This window comes from Bombus terrestris, chromosome 4 (assembly GCF_910591885.1).
Source record: "Bombus terrestris chromosome 4, iyBomTerr1.2, whole genome shotgun sequence".
In the NCBI taxonomy this organism is placed as follows: Eukaryota; Metazoa; Arthropoda; class Insecta; order Hymenoptera; family Apidae; genus Bombus; species Bombus terrestris.
The window spans coordinates 13,021,462-13,042,128 of NC_063272.1; the positions used below are offsets into that span (position 1 = coordinate 13,021,462).

Here is a 20,667-nt window from a genome sequence, read left to right on the forward strand (position 1 = left end):
ATCGTATATTGCAATTATCATAAATCAAATTTGAAAATAGGCTTTAAATTATTATAACAATATATCTTAGACAATAATTGAAGCGCTCACTGGAATTAATCGAGCCGAAAGCTCTCGCAACAATTTCCACGAGCTTTTATCGAAACGGGTAGGAAATCTTACACCTGTGTATGTAGGGTACCGTTTCAATTACGATATCGTCGCTATGTATATTGAACACTTGTTGAAATCCCCGTTAAGAAAGATTTTCAAATGTTCAATCAAAATGAACATTTCTTATTATGTGTTATCGAGTGTTCAGCTAGTAGAATACTTATTACTCGTACTAGTTTCAGCCGAAACAGTGGATGATGTTTACTATTTACCTTCCATTTCCTATAGTTACGTTATATGTTATAATAACCATAATATAATAATAAACATTATTACCACCACAGCAATAATAGTATTATAATAGCACTGTTGCTAGGGACGCATAAAGTTATATTTACGTGACGACGGTCCCACTGCCTGCTTAATGTAATCAACGATATTCATTCATCAGAATAAGATTCGTTATACATAATATTTAATGTAGTATCATTACAGCATACATTAACTTGTATCAGCATATTTTTGTTCGCATTGTCTCTTTTTCCTTTTATTTTTCTCTTATGTTCCTTTTTTACGTGTACGGAAGGTCTTAATTGAACGATTGATTTCGCGACGTCATGTCTGTTATGTATTGTTTCACCCAAGTAATTAATTTACGCTTCTCATTTATACACTTTATTATCGTTCTTTCTTTCCTTTACATTTTCCCCCCTCTCTCCATATTCCTTTTTATTACATTTTAACATAAGTGTTCTCGCATGACCTTGATAATCAGCGATCGCTTACGGGCATAATGGGTCGCGAGTTTCACTTTAACAAAAAATTATAACGAAAAAAAAAAACGAAGAGGCTAAACGCGAAATGTAGTTGTAGTAAAATGTAACTATTATATGTAACACGTATGTATATGTGCCGACAGTCTTGTGTAAAATTGTGTACAGAACAGGAGAACCTCTGATACGAGACCATTGCCATCAATCGTACCAATGTTTTGCGGATTATATTATATTATATGATATTTTGCTTATTCCTTTTCTTCCTTTTTGATACTCAATGAAAAATAATTATAGTTGTATTTAAGGGAAAATAACAAGGAAGAGAAGATTGGATAAGAGAGAGAGAGAGAGAGAGAAACGATATAGCGATTTAGCGAAGAGTAGTGGTACAGAATAAAAGTAATAGGAAAAAAAGAAGAGAAAAGTAAAGTTATACCATATAGTGCTTAGAAATTGGAAACAAGTTCCCTCGTGTTTTTGTTTCTTCTACTTCAGTTGTTTCCTTTGATTCCAAAATATATAATTACCCAACCAGAGATAAAAATAACTCGTTTTGATACGACAATAATAATGTTATTATTGTTATTAATATGTATCATTTAATTAACATAATATTATTCTGCTATCCTTGTGGCAAATCGAAGCCTTTATTTTCGCACGCATGTAGGACACTTGAAACGAAGCTTTTAATTCGATACACGAAATTCAAGGAACAGAAAAAGGATAGAAGGTTTTAATTCGAGATGTACTGCTACAAGTGAAGCGAAAGCTGATGTACTTATCGTATGCGCATTTGAATTTATTATGACGAATGTCTATCAAATATCGTAAAGTTTGAGTCTCGTAACTTGGACAAATTGATCCATCCGCGGTAACGATCAGCATAGGAAGAAGATTCGTAAACTGTCCTCAATATTTCATATGTTAAAAAATTGGTTACAGAATAATCCTGGAGTACAGAAGTAGCGTGGTCGAAGTACGATCAAAAATGAATTAGAAACAAGTAACAAACATCTTTTGTTCTGTTTCAATCTCACCTGACTATCTTTTCCTTTTTTCTTTCTAACATTTCCATATCGTATTTGATAATTGCTTGTATTGCATGATTATACTAGACAAATAGTAGTAAGTTGTAAGGATTTACCGCCTTATCACCTAACATGACAAATAATATCGAATCTGTGTCGCAATGGATACAATTAGGATAATAATGTAATTTAAGTATCTAAAAACAATGCTTCGTATTCCAGTTACATCTATTTACTACTTCGAATTCCAGGTTTTACTTCATTTCATCCAGGTAAGAATTTCTCCCTCTTCCTGTTTTTTCTTTTTAATGAGCCCATTTATTCCATGCCTGAAATCAAATTATTTATTCAGGATGTATGTAAAAAGAAATAATAAGGAGTATGACATTAGAAGAAAAATGGAGGAGATTAGATTAGTACATGAAATTATTGCACAAACAAAATGTTCCAAATAACTTATGAATGAACAAAGAAATCAAACGAGAATGTAATAAAAATACAAGCTCCATATATATATAAGTACATTTGATTATCCACAATTTTTAAATATTCACGATAAGAATACACGCATAAACGTCGATAATTTTGGTTCGAAAGAATCTTAACTTTGTAATTTGAATTCTACTTCATCAGTTATGCTATAGCTCTTCATAAAGTAACTTGTAACATACCGGATGTTGCTTGTCTTGTACAGTATCTGGTATTCCCCATGCTGGTGGATCCATTTTGTTTGCTTCATTCGGAGGAATTTCTGTCAATGTAGGCGTACCAAACTGTCCCGGCAATAAGGTTAATCCTGGCATTAGAGATAGAGTGGTCGCGCTTCCATTGGGAAATGGCTGCTGCTGAGTATCAACGTGACCCTGCATATAAATCAAATTGAAACTACTAAATCTAAAGTTATAGTTATATAGTTATATAGTTATATTATATATATATTTTAATATATAAGTGTTATATATTATAACACTTCCGAGAGATTTTTAGTAGCAAATTATAGGGAGGTGTGATTTTAAGTGAATTAAAGTTATACTCTGTGTACGTATACGATATTCGAATAGGAAGGAAGAAGGGAGAAAAAGATAGAAAGAAGCAAAAAGGAAAGAATGAAATAAAAGACCAGAAGCATGACATTGAGAAGTTACCTGAAACGAAGATTCCATCATGTGATGAAGTTCGGCATCAACGTTGGATATACGATTGTAAGTAGCGTTAGATCGGAACATTTGGTGTCTGTCTATGCCCGGAGCCAAACTCGCCCAAGATCCGACAAGCTTTTCATTGTTCAACATCCAATTAATGGAATCAGCATCACCACCGGGTCCCATTCCTGCCGTTGCATAATTTTTCCAAGCTCTTTCCGTACCGATGGGTCGTGGTACTTTACGATCCTCAATCTTAAGCTGATTCATTTCCTGAGCTACCTGTGCCGGCGAAGAAGGTGATATAGCCGGTGAACCGCCATTCTCAAGGCTTGTAATCAAATCAATGCTTCCAGGTTGTGCGGTTAAATTTGCCAAATGATTGGAGAAACCAATTTGGCCTATCATTGGATCTTGATGGGGCGGGTAATTATTGTGCGGTGGAGCAAACGGCCAACGAGTTTGCCCGTTAGTCGAGATTCCGGTATTGCCGGGAGTGGCTCGAGATGGTGCCTGATATTTTCCTAAAGGAAAATTTCCAAGCATTGCCAGGTTATTAGACTGGATCGCGGACGGAGGAGGCGGCGGTACAGTGGCGAACATGTTTGGATGCATTCCCGCCGCCGCCGAACCCGCGTTAAACATTGTCACTTGAGGCTTGCTATTCAAATGTAACGAGCTAGAAAAGTCAGGTGCTCTGGGGTTTAATCTGGACATACTGACTGTAGTGTTCACCGAAGCAGATGGCGCTATTGTTTGCGCGAAATTCTGCATATGCGGGTGGAAAGGTAAAAGCGGATGACCTTGCCCTTCGTTTGGTACCATCTTTAATAAACTTGAATTAACGTTTGGATGCTCATAGCCAATGTTGTTTCCTTTAAACAAACCAACGTCCAACGTCGGTTGTGATGTAGAGGCAATCACGTGTGGCTGATGGGTTGTCGCATTGCGAGTGCCTGTCAATTCCCCTTGAAACACTGGTCTACTAAACTGAGCTCCCATAGCTGCTCCCATTTCTATATTTTGCTGAGGAATTACCGGCCGTGCTACAGCCAAACTACCTGGTGGTTTACTTGAAAGAGGATGTTCATTATAATTTCCAGACGACTGAAATTGCGGTGGTTGAATAGGATTATGACCAGTATTTGATGATACGCCTCCGCTTCCTATGCTAGTCGCGTTCGTATTAGTTGTATTATTTGATTTACTTGAAACAGGGGAGCACATAGCTGTCCCTCGATATCCAGGAGCTTTTGAAGCATCCACCTACACGAACAAAGGACAATATTGTTAAACTAACAACGTTCGCATTGTAGCAGTATCATGGATGCACAGGGTAGCTTAGAATAAGAAGTTACTGTCCGTTCTATCATTACTGCAAATACTAACCTGAGGGGGTATGCTGTCGATGAATTTAGACGAGGATGAACCCGAAATGTTAACGGACACTCCACCACCACCAGCTACAGTCGCGAAATTCATACCCTTCTGAGATTCATTTTCTCGACTACCCCACATGGATTGTTGTGTAACTTTCGTAAAAGTGTCATTGAATAGGGAATATTCGAGAGGTGTATTATTCGTCTGCTGTTGTTGTTGCTGCTGTTGTTGCTGCTGCTCTTGAATTGTCGATGCAATAGGTGGTGGACTACGTGCTTGCTGTTGCTGCTGTTGCAACTGTTGTTGACATTGCGATGATATCGGGGGTGACGGACTAACTCGCATCGAGGAGTTCGAACAAGTCGAAGTGACGGTACTTTCCGAGCAGTATGCAACCACAGTGCTTGTTGCCGGTGATACTGCCACGTTCGAACCGGGAGAGTAAGTAGACTTTCCGGAATAATGGGAAACCATAGTTGGTGGAGCAGACAAAGTAGGCAGTGGTCGGCAGTGTTTTGGCGATGTATTGACTGCAGACTGTTGAGACGAACTCTGAGCCATTGCCGCAGCTGTAGCTGATACAACAGTCACCGAATTTGCTTGCAACGATTTTTGCTTGTTTACCGTAGTATGAGTAGACTGCATGACGGTAGTAGATGTATGCGTTGAGGCAGTGATTTCGGATAACTTCGCTGCAAACGTTTGAGTGGTACTTGTCGTTACAATTTTTGTTGCTCGTCCAGCAGTCATAATTGCACTCGTATATGACATTGTTGTCTTCGTGTTTGATGATGAAGCCATCTGGGCTGCCACAGCTTGAGCTCGTTTTTCAGCTATATACGCAAGCAGATGCGTAGGTATTAATTTAACGTTTATCAATTAAATGAACATTATTGTTTTGCTACGACGTTATATCGCTTTTCTGCATATATTTTGTATATATATGAATACATATACAATATATGCAGGGTTTATCTTGTAAAATTAACCACGACATTTCAGACATTTCCGACAATCTGCCAAAAAAATATTTTAAGTAAAAGTTGGTTAGTTAGACAAAAGTCTTGTTACACATTTGACTACTAATGAATAATAAATATATTGTGATATCTAAAAAAAGTCAAGGTAACCTTAAGTTTTTATCCAACAAATTCTTTTTTAAATTTTATTTAGCGAATTGAAAACTGACTAATTTTTGTTCAAAACATTTCTTTAACAAATTATTGGAAATGCCTGAAAAATGGTTAACCTTAGAGGAAACCCTGTAATTTGTTATTACCCGCAGCCACAAGTCTGGGTGCTGTTGCGCGTGGTAAAGGCGTTGGAAATGGTCCAGCGAGTTTAATGGTTGACGACGATCTAAGTGGAATTAACTGATTAACGGTAGAAACTCCGGATGTGTAACTAGATTTATTAATTTGCGTACTACTGGAACTAGACGTTAGACTTGGAGGTTTATTTACAGGACCCAACTTTGCTTTGCTCGACTAAAATTGAAATACATGGAAGAAATTAGGGAATGAATCAGCTGTAAATTATAAAATCTTTCCAGTCTTGTTGGTATAATAATTTGGTCTTACAGCTACAGTAGATACGGTTTTATCCCAAGAGGAAGTAGTAACAACTGTGAGTTTCGATTTTGGAAGCATTTGCAATATATCAACATCTGGATCTTTAATGAGAGCAGCTATTAATGTATGAGCCTGTTTTGTCGCATCAGACGATCCTCTGTAAATGAGGAAATATGTAATTATCACATATATGTTAATCGATCATTTTCAAGAGAAAATAAATAATCAACCCTCATACTTAATAGTAATAATTCGTTCGCCCTGGCATTTGCTTTGTTTTTCAACTTCAATATGCGCTCCTGTTGCACCTCTAATAGCATTTATATTACTTCCGCCTCTTCCGATAACTCGACTAATAGCATTTGGTGGAACAGATACTTTCTTTGAACGGAATGGTGAATTCATAAATCTCCCAGAATCATCCGACTGTCCCCTATTTCCGAAGTTATATCAGATTTTTATTTAATAATTACACCACAATATAATAGCAATGACAATAATTATAGCAATAAAAATAATAACATCAGCAATAAATCGCGCTTCTTACTTTCGTACAACTTCTTTCCAGCCTTCTTCGCGTTTGCCTGCTTGCTTAGGACTGGTTGTGTTGTTTGACTTCGTAGAAGTATTCAATGCGTCGCTATCATACTGATTATTGTAAGTTTTTTTGCCTTTACCAGGCATGTATGTTTCATTGCCAGTTGCTTCAAAGTCTTCTCTATCAGCAGGATGCCTCGACGATTCAAATACCAGTTGACCTTTCAATTTACGTTCACCACAATTCACAGTCGAAGATCTAGAACTCATTGTGGCAGACGTTGCGGATACGGATACTGTATTAGAAACATTGGTCATAATTCTCCTGAAAAAGTAATATCATTTGAGAGGCTAAACTTAAAAAAATTCGTCAATCACTCATATCGTTATTTTTCCAACTTACTTTTCGGTCGTATTATTTTGAGATTTTGTCGGTGTAATAGAATTTTGTGACAAAGTAGTGCCTTGTGTGACAACAGACTTTGGAGATCTTTGGGGAGACGTGTCTTTTTCATTGTTGTTTGGACTATTAGCTTTCTTTTTCTTTTTCTCCTTCTTTTTCTCTCTAGCTTTGACGTCATTACTACTACAGCTGCCTTGACTATTCGCATCGATTCCACTATCGCCTTCCTCTCTGTAAGGATCTTCCGGACTCCTGTTAACCGGTGATGGCATACTGTCCATTCTTTCACAACTGTCTCCAGTTTCGTGTTCACTATCATCCGCTCTATCGCATTCCTCGTCTCCGGATTTCTTCCCATTTTCCTCTTTATCTTCATAATTTGTTTCATTTTTCTTATATTCTTCATGTAACTTTCGTTTCTCTTCTTTTTTCTCAAGTTTCTTCTTTTTCTTTCGTTCTCTCCTGCGAGCAGCCGCAGCTTTTTTCGACTCTTCCCTTGTCTTTTCCATATCAAGTTCTTCCAATAATATCGTTGCATTTTTATTTGCTTTTGCTGCTTGAGTTTCCTTTGCCGCACGTATAACTTTCACACATTCCTGACATTTTTCTAAGAGTTCCTTGTCACTGACAGTAGCTATATACCTCGTCATTTCTTGGTCACTTGGAAATTGAGTAACATGATTTACCATCCACTTAACAACTTTAATATGCCCTTTACGAAAAGCGGCCATCAAACAAGAAACCTATAATTGAATAATACACACTCCCGCGTATTAATATAGTTCGGCCAAAATAGACATAAAAACAGTGATCGAAGAACAAAAATTCCAACGGAGCTAAATTTTGGTAGAGACCTTGGGTACACTTGTAGAAATAAAGTGCCAAAAATCCCTATTGATTCCATGCGGGCTAAAAAAGTTATTCCAAGTCAAAGTCAAAATTTTCGGATTTTTTTAATTTTGACAAGTATAGATATTTAACTTTTGTAAAAAATACACGGAACAAGAAACAAGTACAACTATCTTGTCTTCCTCCAACATCGGCTTCTGCTCATCAACACTTGTATCGACCATTCTATCAAGTTCAGGTATAACTAGGCAATCAAATAAACCCTGAAGACTGGGGTTGGAAATTAACAGACAATATTTTGGAACCGATTCAAACTATCCTCCCACCTGCTCCGGAAAAACTCCTAAATACTATTTTTTGCAATTGTAAAAAAGGTTGTAGTACTAAATGTGGCTGTAAAAGAGTAGAGTTGTCGTGTCCACCAGCGTGTACTAATTTCCAAAACCAGTCTTGCTCGAATGTTCAATCGAATTCTATAGACGAAGATTCGTGTGATATCGATGAAAAGATAGCTGATTCATCTTCAGTTGAACAATTTATGGACATCCAGCAAGAAAATGAGGAAGAAGAAGAAATCGAAGAAGACATGACTGTTGAAGTCGAATCTGAAGAGTATGAATCGGATTAAAATATTAACATAAATTAGAACTACAGTTTAAAATAATCACCTATATCACAATATCAATATCATCATGCAGTAAATACAGTACTTTTCCATAAAACTCCGTCATAACAGATCGTGGAAAAAAAGCGCCAAGTACACTACCACATAGGTGGTGTGGAAATGTGTGCATAGCATGTAGAAAGTAACTCCTTCAACTTTTAGAATGGTGATATCTTAGGAATGGCGATTCTTAGGAAAAAAAGTATGAGGAACATTTTTGTAGATAATTTTATGATCTACAATTTTTATCTGGGCTATATTTTCGATAAAACTTATCGTTTTCAAGAAAAATTCAAAAATTCCGAAAATTTTAACTTTGACCTTGAGTAACTTTTTTAGCCTGCATGGAATCAATAGGGATTTTTGGCACTTTATTTCTACAGGTGTACCCAAGATATCTACCAAAATTTAGCTCCGTTGGAATTTCTGTTCTTTGAAATGTCTATTTTGACCAGACTAATATTTATACATATAATGTGTACATATAACATGTAATATATACAAACAAGCTAAAAAAGAAAGAAAAGAGGACAAATCAGAATGTACATAGTATGATTAAAAAAATTTAATTCGATTTTGTGGTACATCTAACTTTTAACTTTTCACATACCTTTCGATTGTCTTGCGAATCAATATCTGCTCCAGCATGATATAATAAATCAACAACATTCAAATGCCCTCCATTTGCCGCTAACCATAATGGACTATTTCCTTTTTTGTTCTTCACCTCTACTTGCGTTCCTCTGCGAAATTCATGTTATAAGACAGTTAGATTAAGTTAGAAAACAGAATTTTCATAAAATAAGATAACAAAATATTACCTTGACAATAATAATTCTACAAAACGGCAGTGTCCTTTGTCAGCAGCGATGGTGAGGGCAGTGTCGCGAGATGATGGAACGGGAGTAGCATTAACATCTGCTCCCTTAGTAAGTAAAACACGTCCAACTTCTACATATCCTCCACTAGCCGCTTCCATTAAAGGTGTTAAGCCGGTCTGAACAAAATTTTATAAGATTCATATTTCACAAGATTCCTATGGCATTATACGTATATGCTCAACACATTATTTCAAAGCTATATATTATCAATTCGAAATTCAAGCATTATAGAAAACAAAAGATCAATGATCTTCAAACTGTTACAATTAACTAAATTTAAATAAACCTTGAAAGCAAAAAACAAAACTAAAATTGTACAAAATGGCAAATGACAATAGTTGATCAAATTTTTTTATACTTTGTACCATATTTGTACCAAAATTTACATATTTCAATATATGTATTTTCGTCATAGATATTTCATACATCGATAGTATTAAACAAATAATTAGAAATATATAAGAAAGAGAGGGGGGAAACAAATTAAAATACACACATACACATACGTACACATACACATTTGTTTATACCTTAGCTCGATGTTCTACGTTAGCTTTTCGATCGAGAAGAAGACTAACGACCTCGTGTCTTCCTTGAAAACACGCCAACGTTAGAGCCGTATTACGATTAGTCTCTATTTGAGCATTTATATCACTGCCCATGTCTAATAATAGCTTGACTGCAGCTATAAATGATTATAAACATTTTTACAATACAAGATTTTATATTATTACAATAGTAACTTCGCTTTATAATGAACGTACCAACATGACCATTCATGGCTGCAAGCATGAGTGGAGAAATACCTAATTTTGATCCAGTCCGGGAATTAATTTCAGCACCATGACTAAGAAGAAGCTTTATTATATTAACGTATCCACCAGATGCTGCAAGGCTCAAAGGTGTGTAATCAGAAACATTACGGTGTTCCTTATTAGCACCCCGATTAAGGAGCAGTTCTACCACTTCGTATCTACCACCACTGCAGGCAAGAGACAAAGGTGTATCCTTGGTGCGCTCAGATTGAGCTTCTATATCAGCTCCATGATTCAAAAGAATTTCTACCACTTTTTGATGACCTGCTGTTGCTGCCAATATAAGTGGAGTAAATCCCTTTTTATCTCTATGTTCTGTAAGAAATTAAAAAATTTGTAAATATTTAGTATATTTAGTATAATACTTTGATGTCGCGCTTATGATCTATACCTATGTCTGCACCGCGACTTAACAAAAGTTCAACGAGTTCTTCATGACCACCAGCACATGCCAATGTCAAAGCTGTATCATGATTACTGTCAGTTTCGGAATCCACGTCCATACAAGAAAATGATGCAGGTGGTACTTGACTAGTAGTATAACCACCAACTGTTGGAACACCTGTTGTGTACTGACCAGCAACTAAGTAATAAAATTTAATTAAAAATTGGGTACAATTCTCTTGAACATTTGCATGATTAAAAAATTACATATTTTCTGCTTATACTAATAAGAAAAGTTTTGTACCTGTTGTTGGGTCCAATTGATAATTCTGACTGGGAAAATTAGGAGTTTGCTGTTGGGTATTGGCAGTTTGTTGTTGTTGTTGTTGACATGATGGTTGTTGTGATAGAAGTGGATATCGTCCCTTTTTTCCTTTACCGGTCGTTGGAGCTGTGTAAACTTGTTTTTTATCTGAAGCAACAATGGTTGCAGCAGTTGTTGTTGCTGGCGCTTGGGTCTGAGTAGCCACTTGAACCTGATTAGTACTACAGGTTGTTGATTGAGCATAACCATTTGTTTGATGGGATATACTATCTATTATTCCTGTTGCTTCGCTTACAGTTGGCAAAGCTTGTGTTGGAAATGCTGATCAGAAACAAATATATGATCACATTAAGGATTAATATGTGGTCACAAGTGTTTTGAATATAATGCATAAAACAGAAAGCAAAGGTGAAAGCATTTTGTTAATCATATATATAAAACTTACTTATCTGGGACGATTGCAGTAACAATTGTGGCTGAAAATGGGCTCGAAAACCATCCAAATATCCGTCTTTAAATGCTTGACTCTGTAGAGTTTGTGGACCAGTTAACTGCAAACCTGCTGATATATCAGCTTGTATTTGAACACCAGCACTAGTTACTTGAAGCGAAGGTAAAGTTGGTAACACAGGATTAGTAAAATACTCTTGAGAAGTATAAGGACTGGTTGTTTGTTGAACTATTTGCGAGGTTTGCAAATGCTGCTGCTGCTGCTGCTGTTGTTGCTGCTGTTGTTGTTGTTGCTGTTGAGAATCCTTACCATTTGTCACTTCTAATCTTTTCAATTCAAGTTTTTCTTGATCTTCCGTTGCTACTTAATCGGAACATAATATATCATCAAATAGCTATGAACAATTGAAGAAAAAAAAGCATTCTTTATTTAAATATTTACCATCAACAGTATCGTCAAAACTAATAGATCGAAAAATTTCAAAAGCATCATCCAAAGGAATATGAGTCCCATCTTCTAATTTTATAACACTTTCACTTGTACAAAGAGCCTTTGCTTTTTGAGCCGCAGCAACAAAGGGACAAGCTCCATCTCGATGTAATCTTGCTAAGTCAGGATCTGCCTGCTCCGTTAGATTTTGTTGAGTTTGCTGCACGTAATTTTTATATATATATGCATACATACACAGGCGTATGTCAGCACATACGCACACACATCCTTGTGTAAGACATAAGTCATAATTACCTGATCATGAAGATGATGGGTGTGCGTTGGATGAAGATGTGACATTAATTGAGTGGGCATAAGTATGTTATTTCCATTAGCAGTTACTACTCCAGTTTGTTGCTGTGATTGTGATTGCTGTTGTTGATGTTGTTGTTGCTGCTGCTGCTGCTGAGCTTGTTGTTGTGGTTGTTGTTGTTGCTGTACCTAACCAGGTATAATATGTACTTTGATATATAACATGCCAACATGTTGGAAGGAAAGAAGGATAAGAGAAAAAAAGATGAGAAAACGAAAGAAAAATAAACTGACAATAAATAAAGAAAGAAGAAACAAAGTTAAAAGTATTAAAGAACAAACCTGCACTTGATCCAATTGTAACTGCAATTGTTGGTTCAGTTGTTGCAGCTGGTGTACCTGTTGGACTTGATAAGTATGTTGTCGTTGTTTTTGCTGGTATTGCTGTTGAAGACCAGCCATCAAGTTAGCTTGTTGTTGTTGTTGCTGTTGCTGCAACTTTCCGGCCATTACACTGGACGAAGCTTTCCGAATATTTTTACCTTCTTTTTTAGAGACAGGTTTCGCTTTTGGGCGATCGCTTATAGCAGTATTCTGGCTAACATCACTACTCGCGGTAATGGGTTGGGAAACTGCCATAACGGTGGGAGGGGTGGATATACTTGGAGGACTTGGCGTAGTTGTTGAAGATGTATTTGAAGTAGCCAATGGAACGGACGATGTAACAGGTATCGTCGCTAGAGAAAGAGGAGGAGATGTAGGGAAAGCGTTTGTCGTGGGAAAAGTTTCCGATATGGTTGGAGCTAAGGATAACTGAGCTTCTTGTGCAATTCGTTTTCCTCTAAGAAATGCATTATACAATGACATTGCTTGGCTGGTGCCTTGATGACTTAATGAATTTCCGGACATGCCACTTGTACTGCAAACTAAACCTTTCGACCGAGAATACATCGATCGTTATTAGAAGTGTTTCGAGCACAACAAAAGGAACTCGACCACATACCTGATGATAATGTATCGGGATCACTAGAATCTTCTTGCTGCTGTTGCTGTTGTTGAGTTACAACAGGATTCTTTGCACTACAGAACCAATGTCCTGGACCTTTAATTTGAAGTTCTCTCTCTACCCTCTAAAAACATTTATAAGACATGAAATACACTGAGAATATCAAAGAAAAACCTTATGCTTAAATTAATAAATGAATATTTACTTGTAATTCTTCAAAAATTTGTTGCTTATGTAGGATCTGCTCTTGTCGAGTATTCTTTCGGCTATCCGTAACATTTAACCCTGGTGTTGGCGCTGGAGCAGGGCTGAGGCTGATGTTAGGTTCTGAAAGATTGGTAAATCCTCCACTACCTTTATCCAGAATATTGGTATCATCTTTAGTGGTTACAATTGATTCTCCTGCGGGTTGAGAACGAACTTGTTGCGCCTCAGCGGAAGTAAGACTTGTGTCTGGCATCATCGTTACGGATCGGTTTTTTCTTAGTAACGATTTTTGTGTATTGTGTTTAGGTTGAAGATTTTGAGATTGTGGTTGATCCGCAGCATGTTGCTGCTGTTGTTGGTGTGACTGTGGCTGCGTAGATGCATGTTGTTGATGGGGCACATGCTGCTGATGTGTAATATGCTGCTGTTGTTGTTGATGTGATTGTTGTTGCTGTTGTTGCTGCTGCTGCTGTTGCTGCTGCTGTTGTTGTTGTGGGAGCAACATAGGTGTAGGTGTTGCATTATGCGGTGTACTCATCATAATACTGTGAGGGTAATCCAATAGAAGTTGAACTACGCTAGTATGCCCACCCTTTGCAGCTTCTATCAACATCGTAGAATTATCCTATAACAAAATTTTAATTTTTTATGTTGCTGTTATAAAATAACTCGTCAACCATTATTACACGCCACATACCTTCAGTTTATGAAACGGATTAGCAGACTGAGCAAGTAAAAGTTCTACAACTGCAAGATGTCCACCAGCGCAAGCTAGTGAGAGGGGAGTATGATCGTTATTCGTTGTTTGCCTATTAACGTCTGCACGTTTCGTTATAAGAAACTGAACTGTACAGAGATGGCCGGCTCTACACGCCTTCATCAACGGTGTTCTTCCTCCCTCTGATTCATGCTCCTATAATATATACAAATTAAATGCTGAAAAATATAAAATAACTGTTCTGTATATATTCTTTAAAATAATTTTGATTTAAGAAGAAAATACCAGATCAGCACCAAACTGAAGTAAGAGATCCGCAACATCGGTATGACCATTTTCACAAGCATACGTTAATGCAGTATCTCCTGTTTGAGTTTGAGCGTGGACATCTGCCGCAGATTCAAGTAAGTAACGAACGAGTTCTAAATGACCTTCCTGTGCAGCTTCCATTAGAGGAGTAGAGGCACCTAATTCAATATCAGCTCCTGCTTTAATTAGAAAATCAGCAACTTCTAGAAAGCCACCGCAACAGGCTAAAGTAAGTGCTGTTTCTTGTGTTTCTTCGGTTTGAGCATTGATGTTCGCCCCTATATATATCAAGATATATAAATTTTACTTTCCTGGGGAAATTTCTTAAATAATTATATCTCGATTGATGCAATGAACGAGAGTTGTGATGTACCTTGACTCAAAAGTAAAGCAACCATTTCTTCGTGACCTTCACGTGCTGCTTCCATTAATGGGGTGTAACCTTCATCATTTACTTCTTCGATATTAGCTCCTCGTTCAATCAGGAGCATAGCCAGATCAACGTGACCTCCACAAGCAGCCAAAGTTAATGGAGATTCAAAACTGTCTGTTGGCATATTAACCTGGGCACCCGAATCTAAAAGTAAACGAGCTACTTCTACATGACCATCCATCGATGCTTCCATAAGGGCAGTGTGCATTTCATCAGTTTTGTGCTCCTATAAGATAAAATGATTCAGTTTGAAATATACAATTCCATAAAGCAAACAACTACAGTAATCAACAGGTACCTGATCTGCGCCAGCTTCTAATAAAAAGCGAACCATTTCCAAATGACCTTTGTAACAGGCTAGTGTTAGCGCGGATTCTTTAAATTCATTGGAATGAGTATTAATTCCAGCGCCATGTTCTAGCAAGATCTTAGCTACTGGAACATGTCCAGCACTAGCTGCTTCCATTAAAGGTGTATGACCGTTTTCATTATGATCTTCAACATTGGCACCTGCTTCTAATAATACTCGCACTACCTCTTCGTGACCACCCGCACAGCCATACATAAGAGGTGTATTACCTAAAAATATAGAGCCTGATTTATCTATTGCTATACATAAATGTATAAAGATTTCTTTTAAAACTTTATAAACTGTAGACTATAGACTTTACAAATTATACCAGAGATATAAATCATAAATATGAATATTACAACTACATTCCATACCTGAAGTAGATTGAGCATTAACATCAGCTCCATGCGCAATAAGCAAGCTTACAACATCTACATGCCCTGCACTGGCAGCTTCCATTAAAGGGGTACAATCCCCCTTTATGCCACGATCCTCCACGTTTGCACTCATTGCCAAAAGTACCTGCTCATAAAAAGATTAATCAAATAAAACAAAATAACTGGAACAAATACATTTATTGCAACTCAAACACAATACAATTAAAAACATTACATATTTCAATTTATTTTTATACAATAGGAAATTATAAAAAGCTGTCTACAAATAGGCTGAACGATATTATTGTTTGTTTTATTTATTTTTAATATTTTTCCTTAAATGATATATTGAATTAATCTTTAATATTCATCTGCATATGCTTAGAAGAAAAAGACAAAACATAAAGATTATATTTAATATTAGAAATAATGACAATATTGTATCTGCATGTGTATATACAAATACATGTATACAGAAATTATACATAAAATCTTTCAAAAAAAGCTGTTTCTCTCTTTTTCTCTCACTCACACACGTTTGCACGCACATTCCTTCTCTCTGTCTTTTACATGCGTGCGAGATCGCACTAGCACACAGATACAAAATGAGCACTTATAACATAAATGAATGATCATATACAAAATTCAAACCTGAGCAAGTTCGTAATATCCAGCTGAACAGGCGAGAGAGAGCAAACTCTCTCCCTCCTCTGTAGTCTCGTGAACACTGCGTCCTTCTGTTAATAATTTTCTAACAGTACCTACGTCTCCGTCAGTACAAGCCTCTACAAGAGAGCGCTTTTCGTTTTGTGTGCGTGGATTATCGCTGCGCATACGAGTCAATGCAGCTGCTGCTTCATCTAATGCACAAGAAACACTAGATGTTATGCGACGGAGCACTTCGTGATCAGGCAAGTGCTTCCCATCGCCTGATGACAACTTGCCAATACCAGCTACTTCCAGCAACGATTCTAATCGAGCCTGAGTTTCAGGATCCACAGATCTCTCTGGATCTTCCGAGGTTAACAGAAGCTTGGACGATTCTAAATGATGACCTTCGTCTAATTCAACCTGATCAATTGCAAAACACTCCACCTGTAAGTAATAAGATAAAATTTTTTCCAACAAAATCAATATACAAAAACAATTTAATCCTAGCAATTAAGATATAAAAGTAGCGTAGTAAATTTTCATTTGACATAAACATATTAAAAACTATGATGTATTAATAAATAGATAATAAATATGGAACTATATTCCAGCAAGGGTACTGCTTGCTTCTACTTAGGAAATTCTAGTAGAATACTATAGGTAATTATAATAACACAATTTCTTTTTATCACTATTATAAATACATATTATGTTTATTTTATATGTTTAGTTCATAATAAATTAACTACATAAAAAAACTATTAATTACTAGGTTTGATTCAGTACTTTTATCAGGAAAGACACAAAATGATTATAGAAATTAATCTAAAGATTGCCGAGTCATATTTCCCTAATATATCTGTTTCATTCAAGTTTTAAAATAAATTTGAAAGATTTTAAATTAGGTAAACCTTGGTTTGATATTTTATCAATGTAAAAAATTAACAAGTTTATATGTGGAATATATATGATACAATTTTGCTGAGATGCAAGAACAATGGTAATTGAGGTTATTGTATAACAGAAAATCCCCTCCACTTGATGGAAATGGAAAAAAGAAATAAAGAAGAGGAAGAAAGGATGGAAGGAAAAAAGGATAAAAAATAGAGAAGAAATTGTATAGAAATATAGGAAAAAGATTCAAGTAAATTAGATGAAATGGATGAATTGTTGAGAAAGTGTTGGTCAAAGATGGAGGAAAAATGAATAGAAAAGAATAGAGTAAAAGCCAGGTAATAGTAGAAATGATATAAACAAAAAAAGCAATATCGTTGCAATATGCAGAAAATTTTAGGTGAAATCAAATTGCTTTCAACCAAAAGTTTTGCCTGTAAAAAGAAAAGGATAATTTGTAGACGATCTAAATTATAGTACGTACATCTCGCGTAGAGGTCATATCCTCTTGCGCGACGAGTGGAAACCAATGAGACATAAACGCAAATCAGAATGTAGGTGAAAATATTTTATCTTCTGTATATGATTAAAACGGCTTGCTAGTGAATACAGAGACATAAGAACAATGTGCAGCCATTCCAAGAAGGAGGAAACTGACACTTCCTTGGTATACTCTTCGCGTGCGTAGTGAACGCGTCCCGTTTGTTTTATCGAAACCAAAGTAAAGAGAAAACGACGATACGAGTCGCGTATTCACTGATCTTGTAAGCACGCGTCGTACTAGCCAATATAATTGTTCGTCAAAAAAAAATGGTGAAAAAAAAGAACTCCGTTTAAGAACCGCTGTTGGTAGAATATAGAATAATATGGTGGCTCTGCTCTCTAGAATTTCCACGCCACGAACACGAGCGACACAGGGCAGAACCGATGAGTAGCCGGCAAGAATAGAGGTAAGGATAGAGCCGAAATCTCGTTGACAGTATAACAGAAACAGTTAAGTGTTACGATAAGGTAAAAAATACGCCTATGGACGTATAGAGAAGGTAAAGAGACGGCCACAAGCAGACAAACAGGCTCACGAACTCGCACGAATACGCGAGAAACGCGGCCGAAGAGAACTCCGCTGGGTGGCGCACAACGTAGTGCAAGCGGACGTAAAATAGCTACACACATACACTTATCTATGTAGGAACAGGCACATGCGAGAGCTCGCGCGGCCCAACGTAACTACATGCAAGATTACTAGTTCAATGAAAACTCTACCTCCATATACCCCTCTGCACAATACATATTCAGACTAGTAGTCTACATGCATAAATATCTACTTGCATAAATGTATAAACATATACATGGACGTACACGTGCGTGCGCACGCGCTTGATTATGCAGTGCAGTTAACCGGACTGCTTTATTTATCATTTACACATATACCTTTGCAAAGTGCCTTCATCAGATTATACGAATAAAATAAATGCACAAATTTTTCAATCGTTTATACCCTAGATTATAATGTAGTTCATGTATAATGTACAACTTTGTCTAATGTCGAAATCGTTTGATCGGTCTAATACTTAATAAATATCTAGAAACGATTTATAAAAGATAAAGATCAATAAGGTGGACTACAATCTAAAACGATGGCAAGTATATTTCTGATAAGATCACAAACAAGTAAAATTATTTTCCATATTACAATACACCATGACGTTTTATTAGCTATCATAACGCATATATTTTGATTATATAACATCTCTGCGTAAATTCCCATCTTGTTCTCTTTTTCCCTTTCTTCCTTTCTTCCTTTTGTCGAAAAATTTGTGAAGATTGTTTCGTAGTATTTATTAGTTTAGCGATTCTCGTACCAACGTCTCATGCTCGGATCAAATTTAAGATTTCCAGAAAAAATCAAATGTCATCATTTCTTATTGCTTTTTCAATTTTATAAAATACCCACCGATGTTTAGTTACCTATACGGTTGTACTAAATAAACTGTAAGACACCAAGCGATACAATATGATGCGATATGATGCGATACGATATGATATGATATGATACGATATGATACGATACGATACGATACAATAAGATACAATACGATGCGATACAAAAGTTTTATGCTGTTTTTCATATGACGATATAGGTTATAATTCTATTAATTTCGTTATTTCTCTTCTCGAATAGGTAGTTTCTTCTTTAAATATTATTGATTATTGAGTATAAATAGAAAAACATGAAAATACAAAATCAAGTATAAGTACTGACGCTAAAAGAAATATGCATGTTGATCGATGGTTCTTTGATGCAACTAATTTTCGAACGCTTATATCATAAAAGGTGGATTATATTAAATGGATTTGCAATAAAATTCAGAAATATCAAACAAGATTAGCAACGATTCAAATAAATTTCATGAAAAGCTGACGTGTGCGTAAGCATACATACACGTATATATGCCTATGACGTATACATATAGATAGGTATAGAAATATATAGTATAGAGGAAAAGAGAACAAGGAAGAGTAAGGATAAGGATAAAGGTAAGGATAAGGATAAGGATAAGGATGAGGGTAAGAGCAAGGATAAGGACAAGGATAAGGAAAGAATAAGGATAAAGGTAAGAATAAGAGCAAAAGCAATAGCAAGAACAAGAGCAAGAGTAAGAGCAACAACAAGAGCGAAAGCAAAAGCAGGAGCAAGAGCAAAAGCAAGTATGTAAGAAAGGAGAACAGGAGGAAAGAAGACGGTGGAGGAGGGTGTGGAGGGGATGGTAACTGGATGGACGACAGAAGCGACAGACGAATTCGTGCGTGTGCGTGCATACGTACATGCGTGCGTTCAACCTCTGATTGTAGGAATACCTTATTCACGATGTGGCATGTTTTTTTGACTCGGTTTACCTCTGAAACACTGTCCTCTTCGCTCTCCGACGAGTCTGCCATAAAGCGCGGCTGCAATTCGGAGAAGGTTTCCGTCTCTGACTTGGTAGGGCTGGAATTCGAAGACTGGGGAGTCGACGACGTCTTTCCAATGTCGTGGTGAACGCTTGCTGATTTCTCGTGCTTCTGACTATCCGAGGTTGTTCCTTGTGCTACATTCTGCATCTTTACCTTCCAGATGAATCATATGATACTAAGGTATCGTTCCCGTGTCGCAAAACACACACAGAACACTTGCTTTTCGATAATAATCTTGAGCACGATCGCCGTCATTCACGTAAGCTAACACCCGCCATTTCTACTATGGCCGACACCGAGTCTCCCGGATGCCTCTTCGACCATCTATATCATTGCATACGATTCGATATGCCATCTCTCGTTTTCCATGGCGGGTAATTTCGATTTCTTCTTTCGCAATATTCTTATATTCTCCTTTATCTTTTTTCAAATCCTCATACTTATTACCATTATGTTCATCATATGCTAATATGTATATGCTATGCTAATATTTTGAATAAAAACTGTAAACAAACTATAGCAATTATAATACAAATTAAAAAAAGAAAATGTAAATTTTTAAATCGTTTCTTTCCTTTCTCGCTCCAATATATTCGATTTTAAAGGAGAAAAAGATTAATGACTTAATTAAAATTAATCTCATCTGTTCAACACAAATCAGTATTCCTGTATGATATTTAACACTTATATTTGCTGCATCATTTATATTTTTTAATTAGCTTTTT

General features: G+C 36.4%; 1 protein-coding gene across 3 annotated transcripts; it reads right to left on the reverse strand.

Moving 5' to 3' along the window:
* Positions 1-1,420: 1,420 nt before the first annotated feature.
* LOC100650805 (ankyrin repeat domain-containing protein 17) lies at positions 1,421-20,267 on the reverse strand. 3 transcript variants are annotated; one of them, XM_048404972.1, is made up of 28 exons: positions 19,886-20,267; positions 16,094-16,537; positions 15,440-15,587; positions 15,012-15,292; positions 14,654-14,939; positions 14,257-14,558; positions 13,951-14,166; positions 13,252-13,878; positions 13,044-13,170; positions 12,383-12,972; positions 12,044-12,229; positions 11,741-11,921; positions 11,294-11,662; positions 10,828-11,169; positions 10,531-10,722; positions 10,089-10,454; positions 9,855-10,009; positions 9,265-9,440; positions 9,054-9,186; positions 6,931-7,673; positions 6,538-6,852; positions 6,229-6,423; positions 6,000-6,147; positions 5,699-5,906; positions 4,429-5,252; positions 3,043-4,305; positions 2,569-2,760; positions 1,421-2,226 (listed from the first exon to the last, which is right to left on the reverse strand). In XM_048404972.1, the coding sequence occupies exons 1-28, from the start codon at positions 20,087-20,089 to the stop codon at positions 2,203-2,205; spliced, it is 9,237 nt and encodes a 3,078-aa protein (XP_048260929.1). In that variant the 5' UTR covers positions 20,090-20,267; the 3' UTR covers positions 1,421-2,202. The 3 variants fall into 3 exon arrangements, with proteins under 3 accessions (XP_048260929.1, XP_020718332.1, XP_048260930.1); XM_020862673.2 differs by having other exon boundaries at positions 11,741-11,948; XM_048404973.1 differs by lacking the exon at positions 19,886-20,267 and adding an exon at positions 17,472-18,208 and having other exon boundaries at positions 11,741-11,948.
* Between the last annotated feature and the right edge of the window lie 400 nt (positions 20,268-20,667).